At 48.1% G+C, this 26,273-nt stretch overlaps 12 protein-coding genes across 12 annotated transcripts; 8 read left to right on the forward strand and 4 right to left on the reverse strand.

Moving 5' to 3' along the window:
• The first annotated feature begins 1,300 nt into the window (after positions 1-1,300).
• Positions 1,301-2,307, forward strand: F5147DRAFT_428387 (uncharacterized protein). The gene is made up of 2 exons (XM_041429790.1): positions 1,301-1,788; positions 1,843-2,307. Exons 1-2 carry the CDS (start codon positions 1,537-1,539, stop codon positions 2,092-2,094), a joined length of 504 nt encoding a protein of 167 aa, XP_041296514.1. The 5' UTR covers positions 1,301-1,536; the 3' UTR covers positions 2,095-2,307.
• Positions 2,308-2,603: 296 nt separating this feature from the next.
• Positions 2,604-4,715, reverse strand: F5147DRAFT_834445 (tryptophan synthase beta subunit-like PLP-dependent enzyme). The gene is made up of 4 exons (XM_041443910.1): positions 4,497-4,715; positions 3,870-4,448; positions 3,221-3,808; positions 2,604-3,161 (listed from the first exon to the last, which is right to left on the reverse strand). The coding sequence occupies exons 1-4, from the start codon at positions 4,545-4,547 to the stop codon at positions 2,844-2,846; spliced, it is 1,536 nt and encodes a 511-aa protein (XP_041296515.1). The 5' UTR covers positions 4,548-4,715; the 3' UTR covers positions 2,604-2,843.
• F5147DRAFT_677227 (heat-shock protein 90) lies at positions 4,716-7,579 on the forward strand. The gene is made up of 8 exons (XM_041436109.1): positions 4,716-4,791; positions 4,848-5,066; positions 5,123-5,367; positions 5,421-5,759; positions 5,806-6,110; positions 6,162-6,559; positions 6,612-7,006; positions 7,059-7,579. Exons 2-8 carry the CDS (start codon positions 5,006-5,008, stop codon positions 7,416-7,418), a joined length of 2,103 nt encoding a protein of 700 aa, XP_041296516.1. The 5' UTR covers positions 4,716-4,791; positions 4,848-5,005; the 3' UTR covers positions 7,419-7,579.
• Positions 7,580-9,268: 1,689 nt separating this feature from the next.
• On the forward strand, positions 9,269-10,075 carry F5147DRAFT_769877 (uncharacterized protein; the record flags this gene model as incomplete). The annotated part of the gene is made up of 3 exons (XM_041441083.1): positions 9,269-9,385; positions 9,439-9,522; positions 9,587-10,075. The coding sequence occupies 3 exons, from the start codon at positions 9,269-9,271 to the stop codon at positions 10,073-10,075; spliced, it is 690 nt and encodes a 229-aa protein (XP_041296517.1).
• Positions 10,076-10,710: 635 nt separating this feature from the next.
• Positions 10,711-11,463, forward strand: F5147DRAFT_606978 (ribosomal protein S21e). Its single transcript, XM_041432349.1, has 4 exons — positions 10,711-10,767; positions 10,824-10,869; positions 10,922-11,089; positions 11,149-11,463. Exons 1-4 carry the CDS (start codon positions 10,753-10,755, stop codon positions 11,178-11,180), a joined length of 261 nt encoding a protein of 86 aa, XP_041296518.1. The 5' UTR covers positions 10,711-10,752; the 3' UTR covers positions 11,181-11,463.
• Positions 11,464-11,885: 422 nt separating this feature from the next.
• Positions 11,886-15,151, forward strand: F5147DRAFT_821830 (GTPase-activating protein gyp7). The gene is made up of 10 exons (XM_041443717.1): positions 11,886-12,059; positions 12,112-12,238; positions 12,291-12,401; positions 12,456-13,536; positions 13,586-13,881; positions 13,936-14,024; positions 14,091-14,190; positions 14,245-14,281; positions 14,334-14,493; positions 14,550-15,151. The coding sequence occupies exons 1-10, from the start codon at positions 11,895-11,897 to the stop codon at positions 14,814-14,816; spliced, it is 2,433 nt and encodes an 810-aa protein (XP_041296519.1). The 5' UTR covers positions 11,886-11,894; the 3' UTR covers positions 14,817-15,151.
• Positions 15,152-15,206: 55 nt separating this feature from the next.
• F5147DRAFT_570246 (uncharacterized protein) lies at positions 15,207-17,539 on the reverse strand (the record flags this gene model as incomplete). Its single annotated transcript, XM_041430984.1, has 12 exons — positions 15,207-15,295; positions 15,348-15,389; positions 15,450-15,604; positions 15,654-15,778; positions 15,836-15,894; positions 16,007-16,135; positions 16,191-16,325; positions 16,430-16,532; positions 16,585-16,814; positions 16,869-17,023; positions 17,082-17,226; positions 17,278-17,539. 12 exons carry the CDS (start codon positions 17,537-17,539, stop codon positions 15,207-15,209), a joined length of 1,629 nt encoding a protein of 542 aa, XP_041296520.1.
• Positions 17,540-17,951: 412 nt separating this feature from the next.
• Positions 17,952-18,795, forward strand: F5147DRAFT_526153 (HIT-like domain-containing protein; the record flags this gene model as incomplete). Its single annotated transcript, XM_041429993.1, has 3 exons — positions 17,952-18,307; positions 18,360-18,513; positions 18,577-18,795. Coding segments are annotated over 3 exons (729 nt in total), but the record flags the coding sequence as incomplete, so codon positions are not given.
• Positions 18,796-19,136: 341 nt separating this feature from the next.
• F5147DRAFT_677249 (uncharacterized protein) lies at positions 19,137-20,726 on the forward strand. The gene is made up of 9 exons (XM_041436110.1): positions 19,137-19,210; positions 19,271-19,293; positions 19,344-19,488; positions 19,542-19,563; positions 19,619-19,885; positions 19,935-19,995; positions 20,047-20,068; positions 20,119-20,580; positions 20,638-20,726. The coding sequence occupies exons 1-9, from the start codon at positions 19,145-19,147 to the stop codon at positions 20,692-20,694; spliced, it is 1,125 nt and encodes a 374-aa protein (XP_041296522.1). The 5' UTR covers positions 19,137-19,144; the 3' UTR covers positions 20,695-20,726.
• Positions 20,727-20,737: 11 nt separating this feature from the next.
• On the reverse strand, positions 20,738-22,962 carry F5147DRAFT_428584 (putative oxidoreductase C terminal-domain-containing protein). Its single transcript, XM_041429791.1, has 10 exons — positions 22,555-22,962; positions 22,437-22,504; positions 22,332-22,374; positions 21,905-22,279; positions 21,710-21,853; positions 21,459-21,653; positions 21,304-21,408; positions 21,152-21,254; positions 21,028-21,103; positions 20,738-20,972 (listed from the first exon to the last, which is right to left on the reverse strand). The coding sequence occupies exons 1-10, from the start codon at positions 22,722-22,724 to the stop codon at positions 20,848-20,850; spliced, it is 1,404 nt and encodes a 467-aa protein (XP_041296523.1). The 5' UTR covers positions 22,725-22,962; the 3' UTR covers positions 20,738-20,847.
• A 239-nt stretch (positions 22,963-23,201) lies between these two features.
• On the reverse strand, positions 23,202-23,683 carry F5147DRAFT_769883 (uncharacterized protein; the record flags this gene model as incomplete). The annotated part of the gene is made up of 3 exons (XM_041441084.1): positions 23,202-23,385; positions 23,448-23,606; positions 23,661-23,683. 3 exons carry the CDS (start codon positions 23,681-23,683, stop codon positions 23,202-23,204), a joined length of 366 nt encoding a protein of 121 aa, XP_041296524.1.
• Positions 23,684-23,863: 180 nt separating this feature from the next.
• On the forward strand, positions 23,864-26,271 carry F5147DRAFT_677260 (uncharacterized protein). Its single transcript, XM_041436111.1, has 3 exons — positions 23,864-24,541; positions 24,591-24,865; positions 24,939-26,271. The coding sequence occupies exons 1-3, from the start codon at positions 23,930-23,932 to the stop codon at positions 25,864-25,866; spliced, it is 1,815 nt and encodes a 604-aa protein (XP_041296525.1). The 5' UTR covers positions 23,864-23,929; the 3' UTR covers positions 25,867-26,271.
• Positions 26,272-26,273: the final 2 nt, after the last annotated feature.

The following is a 26,273-nucleotide window of genomic DNA, read 5'->3' on the forward strand; positions in this document are numbered from 1 at the left end:
TCCATCGCCTTAAAACAGCGCCATCGCATTCGCACAAAGCTCGACCATGGTTCAGTCTCCACCACATGTACTATCGATTAGATACATAGACTTAAGTACGATACCTCGGGGCCGCTTGACCTTGTTTCCCATGTCTGAGACATGGTTTTGTTTGATTTATGCTTAATACTTATGGACTCTCGGTATCTTGCCATGCGAGCAGTGTACTCGATGAGTAGCTCCTTCTGCTAGTTATTTATTATTTTACATGACAATGATTCAGGGTGTGCGTCAATCAAATTCTAACAACAGCATGAACCGAACCGAATTCAAACGAAATAATCGTCACTTTCAAGCCCCTTGAGCTCATTCTACTCCCCCTCAATTTCCAAATCCCCAATTGTTCACAATACAGTATTTCTCTAGTCTTCCACTTTCGTATTCTGCAACCCTTCGAATGCAATCAACTCACACTTTGTTTCTGACAGATCTCAGCCGATACAAGATTAGGGGTATTACCCAAGTTGACTTGGGGGGTCACGTGAGGTATCATTGTTTCGGATTAGAGTTGTTTTTGGAGGTTACGACTGTGACAGCACTTCAAAGGTTTCAGCTCTCCAGAGAGAATTTCTTACGATGCGTGATCTATGGTGCGAGGGCTCAGCTGCATCTTTTCTGTCTGTCTTAGGGTCTCCAGAAAACCTGCGTACGATTCATTTACTGCTTCGACTGCTCTCAGGCTTGGACATGATCACGAATTTGCAACTCCAAGTCGATTTTTCACGGTGCAGGAGTCGAGTCCTACCCTGTCCTTCACACACGAATCAAGTGCTTCGCCAAGTGTGATGGTTGTTGTTGCTGTTTATCATGCCATGTATTTGCAACCAAGAAAGCCGATACGTGGAGTATGCTGTTGGCTTTGCAATACGAGATCGAAGAAAATATACGATGCAGGTCCTAGGACCAAATACGATACCTTTATCATCATGCGTGAACATCATGAGCAGTGGAATAACATATGGAACGTCGGTCAAGAAATTGGAAAAGTGGTAAGTACTCGATTAACAATGGCTTACCCATACTAGCCGCATCGCATCCCTTTGGCCGAGTGTCGACCTTGAATATATCCTACAGACATTCAACAGCTAGTGAGGTGTATCATTCTCGTAAACAATAATCTAATACTGATACTTCGTTCGTGAGGTCGTGTATGCATTGCCTTGAATCAGAGGGCAGATAGCTCACTGGACCGTCACGTGCAGTGGACAATGGTGGTGCCAGTGGATGCAGGGTGCTTCCGCATTGACCGACAACGTCCACTCACAAGCTTCCGCCATTCCCGCTGCCGGGATCAATTCACGAGCCCTCACAGATTTGGCGATGAATACTACTCAAAGCATAGCCGAGTCCAATGCCGCAAGTCCGCTGTGGATGTGTCCACACCTCTAAATTGTATAAAGGATACGTGTCTGCAAGGTACCTACCAAGTTCACCCCAGTAGACGCTGCATCGCAGAACAAACTTTCACTTCTTACCCCGTGCTCACTCCTAACTACGATGATTCCCGGAAAGATCATTCGAATTAACGACAAAGTTACATTGAAACTTTGGCCCAGGCTCGAGGGCCAAGTTTTAAAAGTTACCCCGAGGTATTCGATCAAAGTCAAGCCAATGACGGTCTCGCCGCATTACCCCAACTGTTACCCCGATCAACTGGTAATGGACATGCCTGTCCAACAAGTGGTCATCACAATACAGCCGTTGCCCAGAGCGACTAACGTAGAATGTCAAGACGACGACGAGGATTCCGTTAGTATTTGTCGTAGTTACTCGCTGAACAACCACGCTAATGAGGATTAACAGGAGTATTCCTCAAGCACCAGCAGTCATGCATCAGAGGAGTCCCAAGAAGATGAGGAGGCATCCTTGCTCGACACTGACAGCGAAGCCACCGCTGTCAACTCAGACTCGGACGAAGTTCAGAGCGAATGGGAAGACGAAGACCCCTTTTACACGTATACTCTGCTCGACGACTCGACGATTCATACCTTGGAAGACGAGGACGATGATGAACCTCCTCCTGTAGTGGGACAGAAGAGGAAGAGGGAGGATTAGGTATAAATGCTATATTATATTTGGGTCAGGAATATCGTGAAGGCGCAAGTTGGACTCGGACAAAGTATGGTTGTTGATATACTTATGCTTATGGACTCTTCATGTACTTGGTCTTCTTGACTGCATAGCAGCTGCGTCTGCTGGTTATTTGCTATTTCATCCATACGTCTTGGTATCCATACTCTTTGCATAATAGCATGCGTTATTGTCCCCTACTGTAAAAATAATGTGCACAAGCTCGCCGCAATCAAAACGCCGTTCAGAACTTGAATGCATCTTAAAGCTGGGGTTGTGAGTTGCTGTGACTAAAGATTCGATGAGACCTTGGCCTTGAGATTAACATTGTAACTGGTATATTATTACGAGTGTCCTTCCCAAATTTAGCACCGACGATCTATTTGATTACCGCGGATGTTGAGCTGTGACCGACTTCGACCCCAGAACCGACGGAAAGACAGTCGCGGGGACGGGAGACGAGGCGCGTGTTCCCTTCATTCCTTCTACCACTCAAAGTACCTCGATTCAAACACTACATCTTTTGATGAACGCAATGTGCGTACTTCATTTCACCGTTGAAGAAATCGCACAAGGAACCTCAAATATTGGAAGGAGGGAGGACGCTCACCCTCCTATATCAATAATGCACAATTGCTATCACTGGTATACAAGACCCCCATCTAAATTTTGCACAACAAACATTGTTTTTGACCCCCCCTCCCATTCTCAGGGCACCCCACACCATCAAGTATTCACATTACCGCAAACCGTTCTACGACACCCTTCACAAGCTCCACATCAGGCCTTTCAACCTCTATCACGCGGCGCTCCATCGTTAGAAGCGTCTTAAACGCCTCGGGAAGCACCGAGTCAAAGTCAAAACCTGGCACGCCATCCAGCGCACTCGTGACCGCCTCAGAGAATTTTGCGGGGTGTGCAGTGGAAAGGATGATTTGGATGGTGTTGGGTGGGGGCGAACGGACACCAGCGACGTGCAGCCCTACTGCGGTGTGTGGGTCTGCGGTGTAGGATTGCGCGGAGGTGTAGTACTCCCGAATTGTTTGGCGGATCTATGTATTTCGTAACGTTGACTTGGCTCACGATGTAAAATTGAAATGTATGAGCGTACCTGTTTATCATCAACTCTCTCAGCAGTGAAATCCCTCCTCGCCAGCTCGAGCACTGAATCTGGGACGACGATGCGCCCGATAGATTTTACGTCGTCCATCCAGCCTTTCACCGTCTGACAGGCCTTCTCACGCAAGCCCCCTCCAGGATTGTTGTTCTGTACGTTCTCGAAGGCGAGGTACCACAACAGACGCTCGAAGTTGCTCGATACGAGGATATCCATGGCAGGCGAGAGAGTCTCTACCACACCCCCGACCGCAGGTGACGAGGAATCCGAGTCCACTTTTTCATATCGCCCCGTCTTCCAGAAGCGGGTGAGGATGTCATTGGCGTTTGTAGCGATAACAAGCTTAGCCATTGGCAGGCCCATGCGCTTAGCGTAGTAGCCTGCTAAGATGTCGCCGAAGTTACCAGTTGGGACGATGAATTGAAGCTCGGCATCGGTAGGGAGGATACGGCGGATGGCGAAGTAGGAGAGGAAGTAGTAAACTGTTTGGGCGAGAATGCGGGCCCAGTTTATGCTGTTGACGGCGCCGAGGTGGTGTTTTGCATTGAAGGCGGCATCAGCGAAGAGGGCTTTGACAATGTCCTGCGGATTTGTGTGTATGTAAGCTACTGGAGAAATAATTGAATACGAGGAAGAAACGCACCTGACAATCATCAAAGGTTCCCTTTACGGCAAGGTTGTGTACATTTGCATCTGTCACGGTAGTCATTTGAGCTTCTTGGACAGGGCTGACGCGACCCTTGGGGTGGAGAATGAATATGGAGATATCGGGCTTGCCCCGCAGCCCGTAAATAGCTGCGCTGCCTGTATCACCACTGGTGGCACCCACGACGGTCAACGTCTCCCTTTCCTCTCCAGGAGATTTTGCCTTGTTGCGGCGTTGGAGAAAGTAGGAGAAGAGGTTGCCTAGGAGCTGGAGTGCGACATCCTTAAAGGCATACGTAGGACCATGGAAAAGCTCGAGAATGTACTTGTTGGTGGTGAGTGGCTGGAGCGGGGTGATATCGGGATGGCGCCATGCGGAATCGTTGTACGTCGCATGTACAAGGGCAGCGAGGTCTGTTTGAGAGATCTCATCTGCAGATATGAAGAGGGAGAGGATCTCGATACTGAGCTCGGGAAAAGTCTTGTTCGCCCAGGAATCCTGCCAGTTAGTTGGGAGCTGTGGTATTGATGCAGGGATGTACAATCCACCATCTGGGGCGAGACCAGCAAGTACTGTCTATTAAAAATCTAGATCAATGGATTGGACATTGATGAGTTTGCTCACCTCTTCGAAAGTGAGCTCTGATAAGCCTCCACGAGTAGAAAAGTATTTCATATTTGATGATGGCTAGTTGGAAAGCGTTGGTATGTCAGCGAGCATTTGATCTAAGCGGGTACTAGGTGACTCGATCATATTCATCTATTAATCCTTCTAGTCTGCACACGACGTTGAAGACTACTTAGTGCTCATTCTGAAGGTCAAGGCGACCATGAACGTTTGAATAGTGAAAAGTTCTAATCGAATAGCTCAGGCAGTGATAGGCTACAGCCTTTGTTCAATCCAAGTTCCCCTATAAAAGGTAAGTATTCGAATGTTCTGGAATGTGTACGGTTTGAGAATTTCTGTGTATCGAAGGTTCTCGAATATCAAAAAAATCAGATACTTAAGGACCCTCCAGATAAACGCGTTCTTTACTGTAGTCATTCCCATCTTTTCCACTTCTTTCATACACCAATCCGTGAGCTCAATCTTCTGACGCGCCTTCTTAAACTAATCATGCCCCTCAGACCTAAATGGCAACCGAGAGCTTTGGATTCCAAGCTGAAATCAGTCAACTCCTTGACTTGATTATCAGTCAGTACTTTATATCATTCATGTTTCATCCTATTCTCAATGTTTGTCCCACTCAGACACCTTCTACTCGAACAAGGAGATCTTCCTTCGTGAGTTGATCTCGAACTGTTCAGATGCCATCGACAAAATCCGTTATGCTTCCTTGACCGAGCCCTCGGTTCTCGAAACCGAGAAGGACCTCTACATCCGCATCACTCCGGACAAGGAGAACAAGCTCCTCTCCATCCGTGATACCGGTGTCGGTATGACCAAAGCTGACTTGGTCAACAACCTTGGTACCATCGCCAAGTCTGGCACAAAGGTAACCTTCCTCAAATCATTCGTCTTGACTGATTTCTGACCCACGCCACTTAGGGTTTCATGGAGGCTCTCAGTTCCGGTGCCGACATTTCTATGATTGGTCAATTTGGTGTTGGTTTCTACTCCGCTTACCTTGTCGCCGAGCGTGTTCAGGTCATCTCAAAACACAATGATGACGAACAGTACATCTGGGAGTCAGCTGCAGGTGGCACCTTCACAATCACTCCTGATACAAACGGCGAACCTCTCGGTCGTGGTACTGAGATCCGCCTTTACCTCAAGGACGACCAGACTGAGTACCTTGAGGAGAAGAAGATCAAGGAGATCGTCAAGAAGCACTCCGAGTTCATCTCATACCCCATCCAACTCGCCGTCACCAAGGAGGTCGAGAAGGTAAGCCGATTACAGGTGTCTCTGATTGTGGCTCATGTGCGTACAGGAGGTTGAAGATGACGAGGAGGAACTCAAGGATGAGAAAGAAGAATCTAAGATCGAAGAGGTTGAGGACGATGAGAACAAGCCAAAAGAGAAGAAGACCAAGAAGATCAAGGAGACCGAGACCACCAACGAGGAGCTCAACAAGACGAAGCCCATCTGGACGCGTAATCCTCAGGACATCAATGCCGAGGAGTACGGTGCCTTCTACAAATCGCTCACAAACGATTGGGAGGAGCACCTCGCCGTCAAGCACTTCTCTGTCGAGGGTCAGCTTGAGTTCAAGGCAATCTTGTACATTCCAAAGCGGTCAGTATTATCTTCCTACATTCGATCACCTTGACTCACTTGGCTTTATAGCGCGCCTTTTGATCTCTTCGAGACCAAGAAGAAGCGCAACAACATCAAACTCTACGTTCGCCGCGTTTTCATCATGGACGACTGTGAAGACCTCATCCCCGAGTACCTCAACTTCGTCAAGGGTATCGTTGACTCCGAGGACTTGCCTCTTAACATCTCACGTGAGACCCTCCAACAAAACAAGATTCTCAAGGTCATTCGCAAGAACATCGTCAAGAAGTGCATGGACCTGTTCACCGAGATCTCGGAGGACAAGGACAACTTCAACAAGTTCTACGAGTCTTTCGGCAAGAACTTGAAGCTTGGTATTCACGAGGACGCTCAGAACCGTAGCAAGCTCGCTGAGTTCCTCCGCTTCTTCTCCACCAAGTCCCTCGAGGAACAGACTTCGCTCAAGGGTGAGTGAATCTTGCGTGTTCTGTCAGGACGGTTCCCTCACAATGTTTTCAGACTACATCACTCGTATGCCCGAGGTCCAGAAGTCCATCTACTACCTTACCGGTGAATCCCTCGCCGCTGTCCGCGACTCACCCTTCCTTGAAGTGCTCAAGAAGAAGGGCTTCGAAGTCCTACTTCTCGTTGACCCCATCGATGAGTACGCCGTAACGCAGCTGAAAGAGTTCGAGGGCAAGAAGCTTATTTGCGTCTCGAAAGAGGGCCTTGAGCTTGAGGAGACTGATGACGAGAAGAAAGTACGTGAAGAAGAGGCTGCTCAGTTCAACGACCTCTGCCAGACCATCAAGGAAGCCCTTGGCGACAAGGTTGAGAAGGTTGTCGTCTCCAACCGTATCACGGACTCTCCTTGCGTCCTTGTCACCGGCCAGTTCGGTTGGTCGTCCAACATGGTATGTATCGTCTTTTAAAACGCCGGGGCAAACCTCATTCACATGTCTACAGGAGCGTATCATGAAAGCACAAGCTCTTCGCGACTCTTCCATGTCTTCATACATGGCGTCCAAGAAGACCCTCGAGCTCAACCCCTCCAACGCCATCATCAAAGAACTCAAGCGCAAAGTCGCCGAGGACAAGGCTGATAAGTCTGTCCGTGACCTCACCTTCCTACTGTTCGAAACCGCACTCCTCACCTCTGGTTTCTCACTCGATGACCCCACATCATTCGCCAAGCGCATTAACCGTATGATCAGCTTGGGTCTCGATGTCGACGAAGAAGACGAAGAATCGGCACCGGCTGAAGACTCTAGTGCGCCCCCTCCATTGGAAGCCGTGTCGACGTCGGCGATGGAGGAGATCGACTAGATGTTCAACATTTTTCCATATAATTGTGTACTCTAATTAGCTTGCATCATATCATCGTCATGGTCGTCGCTGCATTTTTTTCTGTCTTTTTGGTCGCATTTACGAAACAATAACTAAAAGTTCTTTAGTATGTTCATGAATAAAAAGCATTTCACTCGAAAGGTTATCTAGCCAGTCTCGATACACACAACGCATCGTCCGCGCGTCAGCAATTGTAAGCATCATAATATTAACATGCCCAATGGAACGCACACTTCAGTTGCCTTTGACAAACTAAGTTTGAATGTGACAGCAGGGAACGAGAATGTTATCATTTCTTCATCACGTGGGAATCGGCAAGCAGGCGTGAGAGTTTCAGTTATCTCACCGTATGATATCAGCGGAAGATGGCCCAAGGCCTGGAGAATGAGTGCAAGCGGCTGGATCTGAGTTCCGGTCGTCCAAGGTTGCCAGGATTGTGCCTGGGCGTTACGTCCATGGTGCACGCGATGAGCGAGTACCTACTCATCGCTTGGAAATGGCTTCAGTGTCGGCCGCCACAGGGTACGTGCGGTCACAAGATGACAGTTTTGTCGGTTTGTCGCGTTGCAGACGACGGTTTGCGGAGACAGTGTCCTGGGTGAGTATGGGTCAAAGACAAGACAGAGAATGGACTCCGGTGCATGAGCGGACTCTAGTGTTACGCTGGGCCGACGGACTCTCATCGATAGGAATGCGTTGTGAGGATTTCGCAAAAGTGGTATGCTCAAGTATGGAATAGCGAGGAATATCATAACGTTGATAGAGCGTTGGTCATCTAGATGAAAAATATGATAAGCAAAAGGCAAAACGTGTACCACGCCATTGGCAGTGGGGGAAAGGTGGGATCAACGTCAGCGGGCGGTGTCAACGTCAACGATGAGTTCCTGTAGAGCGGACTAAGTAGCGCATAGCAAAAGCCCGGCTCTGCCGCAATCAGCAAATAAGGTGTTGACAGACTTGGATTCTTCTAGGTTTCAGGTTTTATTCCAAAAACTGAGATCAAAGAAGAACCTGAGGCTGTACCACCGTGACCCAAAATATCCGCGGAATTACACTTACCTGGAGAAACGCGGAGGTCTACGTCAAGTATCGTAATTAATCCCCATGGTGGGCGCAGAGCTACCGTGATTGACCCAGGGCTGTCCGACGGGGTACTAATTGCTGTGTTCCTGATCTGCGATAATTCATGCGTGCAGATGATCCTTCCGTTATGAAGAAAAGGTATTGTTTTCTTTTCCAAAGTGGCAAAAAAACTCTTCATGGAGTCTGAACGCAGATCTACCGACGTCTTATCAGCTTGGAAGGGTATGAACACAAACTTACAGGTATCGCCTCTTATCGATACTCTGGGGGACATGTAGGGTCCTCATGACTCTCGATAATTATAAATTTGTGTCGTGGTATCACGGCATGAATTTTTTGACAGGACCAGTGGTACTGTCGTTGAATCCGGTGAGTTGGGGTAGTATCACACACCCATACGTTCCTAAAATGCATAAAAATAAAAATATCACCGACTAGAATGAGATGAGAAACTCACGCGAGTCATACCGGCACCCTTGGTGTGTGATGAAAAGTGGCAAAGCGTGTGGACAAGGCGAGTCAGGTTTCCCTTTTTGGGAAGGTTAGGAGCGGTAACCTCGAGGCTTCGAAACACACCCTAATCGCCTGTTTACAGCTTTTCCATTGTTCCCATTCATTTTAGTACCACAATAATGGTTCATTTGCCTTGCGCTGGCCAAACATAAAGCTTTGCCACGTTCTTTTGGCCCTCTGTATCTTTATTTGCCCTCCAACGACACCAACGACATTGTCCACAATCTTCAAGAATGCCATCAATAATTGCCCCATCACCACGACGCGTCACCCAAGCCTTATTTCAAGACGCGCTACAGTCTCCTTCCCCGGAGACGCGTCAATCCCACGTCCCACCAACAGTAATTTCTGTAGGTCCCTTGGCAATTCTCTAGCTCTCAAATCGAGTTGACTTGTGCGTCAGGAAATTTTACCCTCGCGAATGCTTTTAAGTCCCCCGCGACTGCTGTCGCCAATCACACTCAATGAACCTCGTGTTTTGTCTCGGGTCAGTTTTTGCGCATTTTTATTGTATTTTATTCGAGCGGTGTTGATGCGTGCGTATCTCCTAGAAATCAAAGTCACCGATGCCTTGTGGTGCTGCAGTAAGGCGAGGGTCTACCCGTACCACTCGCTCCATGAATAAACGCCGTCGTTTTCCCCCTCGTATCGAGTCGCCTCTCGATGTATATAGCCGTGTTCCTATGTTTGATTGTCTCCCATGGATCTCCGCCATGGAGTACCCTCCGCGGTTCGATCTTTGCGACACAGCAGATCTGTCTCTTCTGCCCGCACTTGGCGCTGAAGAACCCACATTCTCAGACGCAATCCCTGCGTCTGGACCGGTGCGCCGCCGCAAGTCATCACTCCGTTCAAACCCTCTTGGAAATAATTCAGAGTTGGAATCGCCATCAAGACAAAATTTTCCTTTCCAATCCCCCCGCTGTGATCAGGAGCGTCTCAAGACCCCGCCCCCTAGGATACCTTTTGACCCCACACAAGTCACTTTCTACAACCTCATGCCAGTCTTTCCGCATGGAGCTGCCAATAGCCCCTCGTAGTTGCGCTGACTCATACGTGGCCATGCGTTCCCGACTCCGTCGTCTGATATTCTACCATCTGCAAAGCACTTGTACCGCCATCTTACCTGCATCTTCCTATAATAATGGGGATTACTCGCGCCCATCGTCAGTACTCACTGCGCCATCTCAACGAACACCATGTATTCTGCTACGAATCTGCTCAATCATCCATTGCACGATCTTTATTTTCGCTTTCGTCATGGACTACGCTCTGCCTTGGATCAGCGATAGCTGTTCTTATCAGGCCTTCTTTGTATCTGAAATAGTATCTATTTGTACCTGCTCTCTGCGCTTTCGCACCACCGACCTCTGCTCGCTGCTCCTGCTTTACAGAGCCCTACTTCGATAGTTGCACCTGATCTCTGTTATCATTATATCTCCATTACCATCTTTCAAGTTTCTTTCCCAGTATCTCGAATCCTCCTGATGCTATTACTTCGTTTTCCAACTGCATATCACGTTACGATACGATACGATAGACAAACAATATATTATATGTATGTGTATCTTTTCGAAATTTTGGTCCGTTCGCCAAATGCAAATATCACATAATATTTGGTCACGTGCACAAACTGTACAGTTGCTTCAAGAACTATCCCACGCATCATCCCTGTAGATTGCACATCGCACACCATAGCTAAAATCTCGATCTCGCAATGGAAAACGACCAGGTTTGTATTGACTTCGCCATGCTGCATCCTAGTCTTACCGCTTACCTTGGTATTAGGGCGTTCTTGTTGACCTCTACGTCCCCCGCAAGTGTGCGGCCACCAGTATGTTTTGAGCCAGACACCGTCTTAGAGCATTAACCCATCCATGACTCAGACCGCCTAATTACCTCCAAGGACCACGCTTCGGTCCAGATCAACGTCGCCGATGTTGACTCCAACGGCCGTGCCCTGAACACTTACACCTCGTTTGCGCTCTGTGGACAAGTGCGATCACAAGGGGAGAGCGATGACTCTGTTAACCGGCTAGCAACGAGGGCGGGTTGTAAGTCTTGTTCTCTATGATTCATTGGTCTGGACTGGACTGATAGTTTGTTCTTATAGTGCTCCGGAATGTGTGGTCGTACCAAAAATAAACGTTGTTGTGTTAGAGCGTTCGTCATATCATCATTTTACTTGCTCTGTTGAAGTTGTAACCTGTGGGGTGAATACCTTTATGCCCATGTTAAGTGCAAGCACACTACGTATGCTCGTGGACCAAAACGATTGGCGTTTAACGAACAAAACTGCAACAATCTTGCATCTTAACCTACAAAAGGGTGTCTCAGACAGCCCTACAGTCTAATACTAACCTCGCTGCTTACCACCCTCCGTATATATATACACACTACTGTCACAGTTTGACTAACAGATCTCGACTGTTATCGGTGTTTAGACGGAAATATTCTTCCTGCGCGAGCCCATCTTTGAACAGTAAAAAATACCTGCTCTGGAAGAACGTTTTTTTCCCGTGGTGTACTTCGAAAAGCGTGGCCGAGGTTGATAGTCCATAGATACTAAACGAAGTGAACAACGTTTTTTTGAAATTCAGTGAACGTACTAGTACTACTGGAATTGTGGCAAACTGCGGGAGGACTACAAATTGAGATTTGGCGTATTCACACTCAGTAGAATCACGCAGCCGCAGTACAACGAACACTAAATAGAAATCCGCGGTTCAAGTACTGATGCGTATGAGCGAGAATCATCGTGCTTGTGACTCTGACGGTTCCTTGTCCATAATTTCAGTGAGTTGCTGCTAGTTGGCCTTGTGGTATGCTGACCCAAGCCCCTTTCATTAGTCCGATTCCATGGTTGAGATTCAGCGTACCCAAAGCGAGAGTAGTGGTTCATTATCCCCTTCTGCAGTGGAGGAGAGCAAATATCGCCTTCTCTATAGTAAATCCAGAGTCTACGTTAATCCAACCGCATACGCTAGAGATAACATCCCGGGCTTCGTAGCTCTTGTCAAACGCGTGAGTAGCCAGGTCTCGTCTCGCATTCCTCTCATGCATTTTTGCTGCCTAGGAGGCTGTCAATCCTACCTATCTGCTTGCATGGATTCCAGAGACACTGCTGTGCGAGAAGGGAACCGACGAATGGGACAAGTTTGTGAGGATTGAGGAGAAGGCCATGTTGGATGAGGAGGATGAAGGTCCGCAGCCTTTTTCTCTGTTTGAACCCCGGAAATCTTACACCATTCAAAGATGCGGTCCTTATCGACCTTCCTACACAAAGACCAGAGTCCTATGCATTCTCGGTTCCTCTGACTTCGATATACTCTCTTCTTGTCCATCCACCTACCCTTTCATCATGGCGTACGTTCTCATGTTGTCTTTGGACATTGACAAGGCTAAGCTAATCAACAACAGATGGTACTATCGGTATAAACCTCATAAACAGTTCCACGCTCCCAACTCTGCACTTCCACGATGACGAGTCGTTTTCAACGACACTACCGTTTCGATATAGTAAAAGCAACTCCACTGGTGCATACCCTCCCACATCATTACCATCGTCTTCTCGAACCTCAACCTCATGGGGAGGCGAGGATTTGCTCTCTCGTCTACGACCTTATGCCCATCTACTCCGCTCCACACTCCAGCCTTCCTTGTTTATCGTCGACCCATCTAAAGCCGACATTGACACGCACACCACTCAGATATTTGACGACGACGCTGTGGATGATATCCTTGCGCAGTCATCGTATGCTTCTTCGCACTCACCTGTACCTGCTCACAGACGCCCACGTCCATTACACAGTGTTCCTGCAAATACATCTAATCAACATCCCACTCGTCCATCCGTTTTGCATCGCTCTCTTTACCCACCCTCCATTTCCACCACACAATCCAGCTCTCATGCACGGATGGCGCTGCTGCAATCCTTTTCAAATATCACTAGAGCGACGCGCCACGCCGCGCAAAACATTCTCTCTCATCCTCTCGCTAAGCCTATCGTCCCGCATCTCCCAGACCCTGTCAAGAGTCTAGTCAATGCCAATGGCGACTTGGAATGGGGTAGTTGGGTGGAGAAAGGGGGCGTTGGTGAGTTTGAGAGTGCGAGGGTGTATCTTGCTCGCTGGGCCCGCATAGTTGCTGAAGAGGGCGATCGAGCACGTAAACGAGAGGCTCAGGCACTGCCCTCCTCCTCAGATGTGGTTGAGGAAATATCTCCGCTGGGTGTGTTCGAGCTTCTTCACTCCACGATCAACCTTCCCTCTCCAAAAACTTCTCGAGACCCGGCACACCCAATAGATGAGGCGCTTTGGGCGAAGTGGTTTGATAAGGACGGACGACCGAAAGTCAGGCTCGAAGAGATGAAGTGCCAGGTCTTCAGGAGAGGCATCACTCCTTATGGAAACCTGAGGAAGAAAATGTGGCCCTTCATACTTGGTGTCCACGAATGGGACATAACTGATAGTGAGAGGGAAGCGAAATGGGAGGAGAAGAGGTAATATTGCCTTCAACACCATCTCCATACCTTCTGACTTGTTATGTAGAAAGCGATACTGTGAGATCAAGGATGAGTGGTGTGGTGTGCCCGAGGTCTTTGACAGGCCGGATGTCCTCGAAGAACGTCACCGCATTGATGTAGATTGTCGCCGCACAGACCGCACTCAGCCACTGTTCTCTACTTCCTATGAGGATACCGCTGACAATGGCTCAAATGGGGATCGTCGGTACACAACGATCTCTCCCCAGATGTCGGACATCGGTGCACAATCTCCCAGTAATGAACATATCGATCGTCTCGCAGGCATTCTCCTCACATACAATTTCTACAATAAAGAGCTTGGTGAGCGCATTTGGAATACTACATTTGTATGTGGTATCTAATGAAGGGAATGAGGGTATGTACAGGGCATGTCGGACCTTTGCGCTCCTTTGTACGTTGCGATGGGTTCCGACGAGGAGCTGACCTTCTGGTGCTTTGTGGAAGTAATGGATCGTATGGCGAGTACATCTGAAACTTGACAAAGATTCTGTCTCTAACATTCACAGCAGATTCAAAATTTCCTTCGGGATCAGAGTGGAATGAAGAAACAACTCTCAACGCTCCAAGAACTTATCAGTGTCATGGATCCTGATCTATATCGACATTTAGGTCAGTAAATCTATTTTCTGTGTTTATAACTACCCTGACTCTCATTTGCTACAGAAAAAACTGACGGGCTCAATTTGTTCTTTTGCTTCCGGTAAGTCTTCAGCAAACCGCAGACAAAAAGTCCCTGACGTTGTTTATCCCAGATGGGTCCTCATCGCTTTTAAACGTGAATTCCCTTTTGACGATGTCTTGCGTCTATGGGAAGTGTTGTGGACGGACTATTACAGCAATGAATTCGTTATCTTCGTCGCTTTAGCAATCTTGGAGTCCCATCGGGACATGATCCTACGGTATCTCGTAGAGGTGCGTGCCTTGCTTGCCTGCGGTGCAACTTCCTTTCTTACCGGGTATTCGACCAGTTTGACGAGATCCTGAAGTATTGCAATGAGCTCAGCATGACCATTGAACTCGATTCTACTCTTGCCCAAGCAGAGGTCCTCTTCCTGTCATTTGCTCAGCTCGTTGCAGACATCGACAGAAGGCGAGCGGAGGAAGCCACTGATTCTACTAGTAGCGTGCTACGGCAACGAGGGACATCTTCCTCAGAAGGAAAGGCGTCTCTGTCAAAGGTAGCCATGCCTACTCTGAGCGACAACCTTAGGGACTTGTTAAAGACTGGGCGCTGAATCGGACGAGTGGGAACATTGATTTATATAGTGTAGTCGTGCGGCATAACTGATACTGTAATGCACGTGTATAATACCGTCAAATCCTTGCTCGAATCTGCGAGTTCCAGTGCACGTCAGTCTTATGGTTACATATAAATCAGTGCCACTCCTGCTGGTGGCTGGAACTTCCAGTTTAGTGCGTTTGGCCATGAAGGTGCCGATGTGATGTTCCGTCCCTCGTGATGTCACATGTATGAGAGTAATAATTTAGGGCTGCCCAGTGTTGAGCCAGAATTAAGCATGCTGCATGTGGCGTAGCTGCGGTTTGATAACAACCAGATTAATTTGAACGGCTACAAGATGCAGCAAAAAAGTTAGCTATGGAATAATGTGACTAGCGCGCAGGACTTACGAGGCCTCTGCATTCTTCTTTTGGTCCGGGAAGAACACTGGGCCATAATCAATGAGGATCTCGGTTCCAGCGTCAATGTTCGTAACTGTGTCAGTTATCAGCATTCCGCGTCCGCGATAGTAGGGAAACCATCTGACTCGCAAATATTCCTATACGGTGTTCTCCATTCACAAGTCGCGCTGTCGGATGTTTGAGATGAGTTATCGAGATGGAAATCAAGAGATACAGACATTACACACCAAAAGCGCGACAATTACACTGCGTTTCGCTACTGACATCACTAGCGCCTGAATGGTTGATGAATCTCGACATGTTGCCTGCACGCGAACTATCCAGGGATAGCGCGTTGTTGAGACCAAAGACATAACTTCGTCCAAGGTGCTCTGCAACCTCTCTATCAACTCAGTGAGCTACGGGAAATTTCAGGGATGAACACTGCTCACCCGCGACTGTCAAATGTCATTTCGTATATAAGCTCCCCGACGTATTCCACGATCAATTCACCCTGTTTGGCCAGTTCGAGGAGGAATACACCTGCGCCCCAGCGACTTTCCTTGACCTCCAGTTTCTATAATCGTGGATAGAGTTATTCGTACGGTCTGGTGTGTTAAATGTAGATGTATACCTTGAAATGGCCTTGTTGAATCTGCGAGTTCCCGCAAGTACTCGTTCCCGGGTCTTCAACTCAGTTAGACACATCCAACCCTTGCTGAATACTACGTAACATACCTCTGCCAAGAGCAAGATATTAATGGGCGAATCACAACATAGAAGATAGTCGGTATCACGCACCGACATCCGCATTTTACGCAAAGCTCTGGATCACACTCACGTCGAGCTTTGAGGCAAGAGCATTGCTTGACCTTCACACAGCTCATCCCATCGCGTGCTTTGGCACAGCGACAACCTTTCCATCTCCGAGCACCTGGTAAAAAGTAGCATTAAACCTCGTGCTGGTGGCAACACAGACATAAACATACATTTTCCAGGGCAACGGCAGTTTCGCTGGCAATGAGCCTTGTTCTTAAAACATAAACAGTCAGATAAAACATCGCATGGTCCAGAGTGATGACAAGGTTCGTTCCTGTGGAAAGTATCCAGTACAGCATTCGATACTTACGCAATAAGGGCACGCACGGTGTGAACTTGAGCGGATCACGATCTATCTCGTGCGGAGCGTCGGTAAAGTAACACGTGTCCACAATACAATCGCCCCTACCTTGAAATTCCAGAGATCGCGACTTCCCCTTGCGTTCCCCATTTGGGCACTCAGTCTGAAGCTCGTCGAAATCTGGATATAGTAATCTGCGATAATAAAGGATCTGAACCACAGTCAGATCAAGGAAAGCTCTCATCATTTTCATGCGGACAAACCTCATGGCAAGGCTTGAAGCATAATTCAGCATGGTCACAAGGTATCATATCTGGTTCAATATCTAAGATGCTCTTGAACGAATCAATGTCATCTTCACTCCAGCGAGGGACTACCTCGACCGTCCTGCTCTGCAAGAAACAGCCAGCATCGCAGGGGTGTTCTACACGTTTCAGTAGCTCTGACAGCCGGATAGTCTGCTTACGGGGTGGCGACACAGGGTTTGTTTCAACTGCAAATTAAACTGTTTGGGCGTCAAAAAGGAAAAACAATTTGGAAGCCATACCATGAACAGGGCACAGGGGCTCAATACAGTTGAGGTTAGGACAAAACAATGCATGAGTGAGCTCAAGCCGATGTTGAAGAATACCGTGAGATGGCGATGAAGAAGGAAAGCTGTAGGAACAAGGAATGGTGGTCCCGTTCCATTTGAGTAGATCACTGTACGTTTATTCAAAGTTTGGATGCGAGCACGAAAAATGATCGGAAACCCCCATACCGACGACGACTCAGGGTAAACAGTCCAGGTTTTCCTGGAGTTGAGAAAAGCTTGAAGGGAAGGACCCCTGTGCTATCTGTGTCCTGATACAGTAGACTGTGAACCGTACGGAGGCGATAGGCTGCCTCTAAAGAAATAACTTCTACTATTCACAATAATGATGCTTCATCACACGCGGTGAATGATAAATACTCACAATCTGGATCATAATCACCATCTTGCCATGCAAAGGAGCCATAACACAGTGTATGATCTACGTGGTCGAAGGTTGGATCATCCGCATATGGTATGAACGGCATCATATCGTCATCATCTCCCCTAAAGATATTCCTTGAGATGGGAGTGCAATATTCATAGGGTTTGTGTGGCTCAAAAAGCTCGGTATGTACTACTTGAAGAGATATCGTGGAAGTTGATCTTGGAGTTCCATCTTCAGAGTAAGAGGTCAATGCAACCATTCTTTCCGTGTCGCCGTCCGGACCCCCACCGGCCTTACCGACGGCATGGAGAGGTGTGCTATCGCCATCTGGTATCGGAACACGTGGACTTGATGTGGCATGGGACAGAGAGCGGATGAAATGCTCGCAGTAATTGACTTTCCAGCCACTGAATTCGGCCAGAACCTCTGCAAAGACTGTTTGCACCAGCTTATGAATCGGTGAATCATCACTTGGCTGCAACGCCTGCTCGTTCGCTTGCACAATCGAAGTGAGCGACATTTGTGTCTTTTGTAAATAATATGTGTAGTCGAGGGTGAGGTAAAACTGTAATATGTCACGGTCACAACACCCATGAATTGTGACATACGTGTCTTCGTGACAGCCGGCTCACCAACTCCCCTAACGCAACGCCGAGAGTGTGAGGCACATCATGTCCAGCGCCAACATGACCATTTTTCGCGCCTACGCGCAAAAGTCTAATCCTGCCAGTTTGCCTCCATCAATTCTCTTCTCACATTCCGAGACGTGTTTGACGGTTTTTGATGCATTTCCGAAATCGATCTTCCATTTGCTCGTTATACCTCGTGTCAGGCCACCCTTCAATGTGTACCAACTCGCTAATCTACGTTCATTGCTCAAATGCGAGAAAAACTGCGCCAAGGAACTCCTCATGGGTCTAAGCCGAGAAGCGAACAATGTCAAGAAAATGATTGAAAGTGAGATGTTCAAGAAGTATGGATTCAAGTGGGAAATATGGATGGGCTTCCATGCAATACCTAGCATGGAGTAAGTCTCGATTGGTCAATCTTCTGACGCACTCATATATATGTATTTCTAGACATCTTCATCTCCACGTACTTTCTGCTGACCTATGTTCTCCGAGAATGAAGTTGAAGAAACACTACAACTCCTTCCATCCAAAGTGCGGCTTTTTTATTCATTTGAGCGATGTTCTCTCTTGGTTCGATGCCGACCCGTCGTATTATAAAACAGTGAGTTGTTTGTACTTCGCTGCCGTACATTCTCCGCGGCGCTGACTGCTGCCACGACTCTAGACCTCTCAACTCAAGAAGAGTGAATATGAACCTTTATTGAAGGAAGATCTCTCTTGCTGGAAATGCGATCGCAACCTTTCGAACATGCCTAAACTAAAGTCACACTTGCAAGAGGAATTCGACAAACTGTCCGATCAAGAGAAGGCAAAGGTAGAAAGAGAGAGGAAACGTTCTGATGATCTTGCACAAACATCTTCATCCCAAATATCACTGAATGATGACGATTCGCTGCAGTATGAATTGGTCCGTGAGAGCGAGGAGGAGCGAGGACCCCATAGTGAAAACTAAACTTCACTTATGTGCGCTATCCAGTAAGCCGGTCATTGACTCGAAATTTTTCGTACCACATGTTTTCTGTAACTCTAATTCTATGATTTCCCGAACTTCGCGCGACACTGCGTCGGACGCCGTGGTATATCATTCAGATTTCGATTTCACCCGATAAAGTCTATTTTTTGCTATTTCGGTCGGGCTGTCAGTATCATGGGATCCCCAGGCGCCCCGCCTTCCGATAGATATATAAACTGGCTACCAGATAAATGAGTTAACATCAGCTTTGACAGAAATTATGACATCCTTCACACTTCGCTGGGGCATCATCTCTACGGGTTGGATCGCAGAACAAGTTGTTTCGGTGAGAAATAGAACTTCGTATCATGATCGCGTGAGTTATTGACCCCTGCTTGCCGTCAAGGATTTGCTTGTTGATCCTACCACGTACGAGCACATGTATTTTCTTTGAAAGTGAGACTGACGAGTTTCCTCAGGCGTGATACCAATGATGTGGTGCACAAAGTGACTGCTGTAGGCTCCCGAAGCGTTGATAAGGCCCAGAAGTTTATCAATGAGTTTGTGAACGGCGACAAAACCGTAAAGGCGTATGGAACGTATGACGAAGTCTATGCAGATAAAGTTCGTGGATCACTTTCGTCGAGTCTATTTGCCTCTTGTTGACATCATTCAAGAATGTAGACGCTATTTACATAGGTATGAGTTATCCAAACTATGACCACCAACAAAATCAATATTCGGCCTTACTTAGGTACACCCCACACGTACCATTACACAAACGCTTTGGATGCGCTCAAGGCAAAAAAGCATGTACTATGCGAGAAACCAGTGACCTGCAACGCTGCCGAACTGCGTTCACTCATCGCAACGGCGAAAGAGAATGGGGTTTTCTTCATGGAGGCACTGTGGACGCGTTTTCAGCCACTCGCGAAGGAAGTCAAAGAGCTTATCGACTCCGGTACACTTGGCCTGCCTGTGGTTGTCCATGCTGATTTCTCCGTCGACTTTGGCATTGACAGTGAGTAACCCTGCTTGTATCGCGATATCCGTTTGAACATCACTCGCAGAATTGCCCTTGACTCATCGCATGCTCGATCCCAAGCTCGGTGGGGGTGCGATTCTTGACCTGTGAGTGCGATATGTTCCCTTCGAGTGCCAGTTTAACCTAAAGTGACATAGTGGTCCGTATCCTCTAATCTGGGTATGTGCCGGTTGACTACATGGTATCCTCTGCTTAAGTCTATCATGCAGACAATTCTTGCACTCTACGAGCACCCCGCCAATAAGCGCACGAAACCTTCAAACATCACCGGTACAATGTACAAAACACCGATTACGGGCGTCGACTGCAACACGTCATATATCGTCACTTTCTCTCCCAACTCCAGTACAGGCTCTACTCTCGCTGCACAGGCAGTCCTGAGCTGTAGTATGAACGTAGCATCCCACAACCCAGGCGTCACCGTTCGATTTGAGAAAGGGACTATCATGATTGACGCGCCCGTACCTTGTCCTCTCAGGTATACCGTACAATACTTCAAAGAGGGCAAGCCGGGCGAAATCGCGCGCGAGGATACCCGGACGTTTGAGTACGTCGGTTCGGGCTGGCATTTCCAGGCCGATGAGGTTGCACGATGCATCAGAGACGGGAAGCTTGAGAGTGAACTGTGGAGTCATGACAAGAGCATTTTGGAAATGGAAGTTTTCGATGAGGTGAGTGTGCATAATTGGGTTCCCTGTCCAAGTTCTGGTCTGATACATGCGTCGCAGGTTCGCCGCCAGGGAGGCTACAAATTTCCTGACGGCATTGAGAAGGTGCTACTATAGGATTGTCATGAAATCGGTCAGGCAAGGAACAATAGAATCACAAGACATTATGTGAGTTGTACACACCACCATCTATACTATTTACAATACTACTTTACAACGAGTCGGAACGATATCTTCGCTCCAAGATTCCCAGCCCAGGTATGTGCCATCTTATTCAGCCTCGCCTTCCTCTTCAAACACGGTGGCAGCAGCTTTGCTTGCGGCAAGTCTAGCAGCGCGAGAACGCTCGCTGGCCTCCCGGATGGCCCACGTAAGTTCGTAAGTTCTGCAAGCGTCTGCAACGAATAACGTCAGATCGTGAATGAGTGACAAGTCTACCTGGAAATGTACCTTCGTAGGAGCTCAGGATCTGAGCAGCCTCAGGGTCCTCTTCGATGTCCTCGATGATGTCAATCCAGTTGGATACCTGAGCCATGTATGTGTCTAGTTCCTCTTCAAGGATGTCACTACTTACCTCGGAGAAGAATGGGTCGTCATCGGGGAAGGTATACATTTGTTCGTGATCATCGCCGGGCTTGCGGACATACAACACAGGCTGAACGTAAGGGTTGACGAGCCTAGGAATATCATGAGAGGGTGATGCAGTAAGTTTGAATAGGAGCATACTTGAGGGAGTAGCCATCGGCATGGACCTCGAGCTCACAGCTGTAGTTGTGCCCTTGGAGGGTCACAGTGTGAATGAAACTGCCAACCGCACCGGAATCATATTTCCTATTATCATGTTAGCATCTAGCTTCTGGAACATAACAACGCATCTTTACCAAGTAGCGGCGGTAACACGGGGAATCCTGTTCTCCGGGGCAATCTTGCTTTCGTCAACGCGCACCTTGGAGAGATGGCCAGCATTCTCGTCCCAGTCAAGAGAATGAGCGGCGACGGAGGCTATGTCAACTTCTCCACCAAAGTACCGCGAGAGATCGCAGAAATGGGTCCCCTGCTCGATAACGGGACCAGCACTAATGAATTAAAGTCTGTTATTGACTTACACATTCTAGACCAGAACTCAGCTCACCTCTTGGATTTATCCCACCAGTCAGGTTTCGCGATCGCCTCGTAAGCACATGCATAACGAGCAATTGTGACCATCACGGTAAGCCCGTTCTCCTGGATGATCTGTTTCATCTTCTGAACAGCTTTCAGGTACCTTAGCATGTACCTGTGCAGGATAGGTTATTTCATTTATTGAGCCAACTATCTATAAACGTACCCGACGGAACAGATGGCCCCAGAGTCAGAGATCGCCTTTGAAATCTGGAAGGACTGCTCCAGCTCATGCTTTGGACCGGTCGCTATGGGCTTCTCCATGAAGATGGCCACGCCAGGGAAGTATTTCAGAATTTGCATCTCGATGTCGCGACCCGGTTGGAGGGTTCCGCGGAACATTGGAGGAGAACCGACGACAATGGCGCGAGGACGGTCCTTTTGGGACATGTTCTTAACAAAGTCCTCGAGGGTCTTGAACACACGCGTTGCCTGGTACGCGGAAATGACGAAGGAGTCGCATTTCTTTTGGAGTACGGCAGTTGCACGCTCGATCGCAGGATCGATGAGGGCAACTACTTTAAGACGCAGACCGAGCTTACTGTGATGGTTTTTAGGTGGCAGAGCAGGTGGAGACAAGGGGGAGGACTTACTGCTCGAAGCGGAAAGAGTGATTCCAGGGTCCTTCATCGGATCCTGGGGTAGCGGGGATGAGTCAGGTACCCGCAAGGTACGGATATGACACTAGCAGAACTCACCAAACATGATATTTCCTGCACCGATAAAGACGACATTGAAATCATTGGTGCCGCCTACATGCGTAGTTCTATTGGAGAAATATCAGTGATCGGATCATACAGATTGGAGGGTACTGACTTATCCATCGGAATCAGCCTCGATGGGTCGATAGAAGGGCGTCTGGATTGACCAGACGAATATCCTGAACCACGCCTATCGGGAGGCCTTCGTTCTGAGCCTCGACGAGAGGCAGGCTGTTTTGTGGAGGTCATCTCAAGGGTTGACGAAAGTCTGCGTGTGGAGGCCATCCTGTCGATTTTGAGATAACGACGGGGGGATCGGAATGGAGTAAGTATTGGAAAGCTGCGCTCTTTATAGCAGTGTGGAGAAGATAGGACCAATTAGTAATATGTGCGGCAGACGCAGTATAGTACTCAAGGAACAATTGCAACGAGACGGCAGGCGCCAGGACATCACTACGGTACACACGCCGGCAGCGCTGTTGCTTATTCGCACCCTGTCACCGGTACCCGGTGTGTGCACGACCGTGGTCCGATTTCTGGACGTTGTAAACTCGGACCATAAAGCGTGGTGTCATGCACGCTTCGTACCTCATCGGATGTAAATCGGATAGTATGTCTAAATAATGCTTATAACAACGACAGGGCAAGGAGAGCAACGATGTGGGAAGGAATGAGGGGTATCAAGGGGTTAAACTGAGTATTAGAGTCCATTTAAAGCTGGTCTTGCCAGCATATGCAAAATGAATGAAAGAGGGACGAATTCTATGACCTGTTGGATTGTGCCGTGTTGTTCTGTTGTTGCTTCGGAAATCTGCTAGCTAACTCCTGACGTTTGCGTTCAGCAGCTTCTAAGCGAGCAGTCATTGCTCTAAGCTCTTCTTTCAGCTTCTCATTCTCCTGAGTTAGCTTCATCACGTTACTAGCTCGCTTCTGGACTTTCTCGGCCCTGTGAGGTTACCGTGACTGACCGTCCCTGTATTGGGCAATCGAGGATATGATCCGACTCACTGTGGTTCTGAAAATTTTGAAAAACCCATGATCGTGTCAAAGGAAAAAGCGAGATCAAGTTCCGCTGGTGGAATCTCTGGGAGAGCAGGAGAAGGACTCGGAGTTTCTGAACGAAGCCTGTACCGTTGAGACGGTGGCTCTAGGCGATTAATTGAAAGGCTAACGATTCAAATGAGCGAATCTATGTACTCGCATATGCTCTCTTTATCGCACCTAGAAGTGTTTACTGAATCCATGCTGAAGAGAGAAATGTCAAACCAACATCATCATCAGCCACAACCCTCAAAACCCATGACTTATCCAACATCGGTATATAGTTCTCACGTATATTTTAAAAAGGAAATATATTCTCATGACTAATTGTCATTCGGAGTTATTAATTACAAGTGGGTCAATGACATTAGCGTTTAGCTTCAGCTCCCTCTTTCCTTTGACCCATTTACTTCCTTCTCTTCGCTGGCGCTGTCGTTGACGACGACTACATGCCAAATTTGATGTCAACCGTCATTGACGGTCACGACGTGCTGGCGGCTAATGACCATATTCTAGGTCACCATGACTCTCACACAAATGACGCCGACATTCACGACCTCAGCATTCCGTCTGCTCACTTTCACAACTCTATTGGCAGTACCGTCCCTGTATCTATTAATGGATCCCACAATGTGTATTATAACTCTTACGCCGATACGTCCTTCCAGGACATCGGTCCATATCCCTACCCCTTGCAGCAAGGTCATGTGCCGGATGCTCAACTCGACCTCCAATATATCCTGTCCTCGGATATGTCACATCCACACCCCAACGATTTTATACATGATCATCCCCAGTTGCAAACAAAGCACTTCCAACAATCGCAGAATCTTTCTTCCTTAGGTCCTCCTTCTGACCCTGAGTCACAACCTCAGTCCTCTCCCTCAATTTCATCTTCAGCTAGCTTTGCACATGCCCTCCACGATTTGTCACGTTCTCCAGATAATGCTCCAACTCCATATACTCCATCATCACCCCTAAAAGTTGCCAGATACGCTCACGCAATGCTACCGCCCATTGTCCATTCAAGTCCCTCTAATGCTAGAAAGGATGAAACTGATGTGCGTTCTAGTATATTCTGATGTGCCTATCATCTGATGGTTTCCTTAGAGTCGTTCCGTTAACAAACGCCTAAACTCCGGCGCGGCATCACAGGTCGACCCCTATGCGTCCGCATTTTTGCGCGACCAGCTAGGGGAACCAAAATGGAACACGTTTTATGCACGGTTATTCGAACGTAGACTCGGTCCTATCAAGTCTAAGATGCGAGTCAAAACCAAAGGCACCGGAGGCGGTGGACTTAGTACTTCTAGTCCTGGCGCCACAGCAATTGATTTTCTCATCAAAGTCGAAGTCGTCAAAGAAGTGCTGCGCACCTACGTCCCGTGAGTTTCGCCGTCATCCCATTGGTGAATTAATTAAAATTAAATGTTTCGCCTTGCTGTGCTCTTTTATCAGACATCCGTACAATCCGCTCAAGTCCCTAGCACATGTATTTCCGGGCTCTCCGTCAGGATCTGTTACCCTGACCCGTTCCACCATCCTAGTTCTATCTGGTTGGTCCAACACACAGTTTTCGTATTGGGCTCGTCGCTCTGAAGGTATCTCTGTCCTAAGAGATCACGACGAGCGTCTGCAATCAGTTGCAATCGCCCTGGAAAAACGCTTGAGGCAAGGCGGGGTGCTCCAAGACTTACCTGATGACGACGCCTTTAGTTCCCTTACCTATGGCCACGTGGCGGAGTCATCACCAAACGTCACCGGCAAAGGTCTTGACATCATCATTGAGGAGGTAAAGAAACGCACTGGACTCAGTCCATTCCTTCGTGGGAAACATTCTTCCCTTGATCCGTTTGGCTCTACCAACGGAGACAAAGATACAGGACCAGGCCCTCCGTCTGGCCCCCCTTCAGGACCTGTGTACATGCCAACCTTCCAGGCAATGGAGTATTCTCATTCTCCTCCGGTATCTACGGAACCTCCTCGCCGGCCCAAGAAAAAGAGGCGGACGAGCGCTACTGGGTCAATATCTTCGCATGCAGGTTCCAGCGTAACTCATGCAGAGCTGGTAGTTAGCTCAGGTCAGTTGGGATACGCGATGGAGTCAGGTGTTAAATCCGATATAGCGAATGCGATGTCACCTGATGTGGCGTCGCCAGCTTCGCTTTCGGTATCACGTCCGCTGCCTCGGTCTCTTGGCGTCATAGATGATGCTATTGGTGCCTATCAGCTCCAGACCAACATGATGGATGACCCTGTGGAGACCACCGACAGGGAGTACTTTCCTGTATCGGATTCTCGTTCTGACTTTGATGAATTACGACACAAGCGGCCGTTTTCGTATTCTGACCTTTCCATGGAGACGCGACAGAGGCTCAGCGTCTAGATGATTTGACAAGCTTTATGCCACGATGTGCATTCCGTTTCCAGGCTTTCGGTTTTATGAAGTTCACGTGCCTCTCAGGACTTTTCCAGTGCATGCATACTAGCCTTCTGCATGCATATTGCTTCGCTTCTCGCTTCGCTTTCTCGATGCTCATCGATCATATGCCCATTCACTTTACCTGATCAGTCTACCCCCGCTCTCTAATTCTTGTACCACTATCAGGAATCATATTCAGAAAACTTATCAATCACCACCCTAGCTACGTACGATACGGATCATATCTCATTGCAGTACTTTTTTGTGGCTTGTCCACTCGTAGTTTTCCATGTAGTTCTAGAGCATCTTTCGCCCGAAACCCCAGTTGTAATAACTCACACACAAACACGTTTCCTTGCTTATTACCATTT

Source organism: Suillus discolor (assembly GCF_016758755.1).
Source record: "Suillus discolor strain FC423 chromosome Unknown F5147scaffold_9, whole genome shotgun sequence".
Lineage (NCBI taxonomy): Eukaryota > Fungi > Basidiomycota > Agaricomycetes > Boletales > Suillaceae > Suillus > Suillus discolor.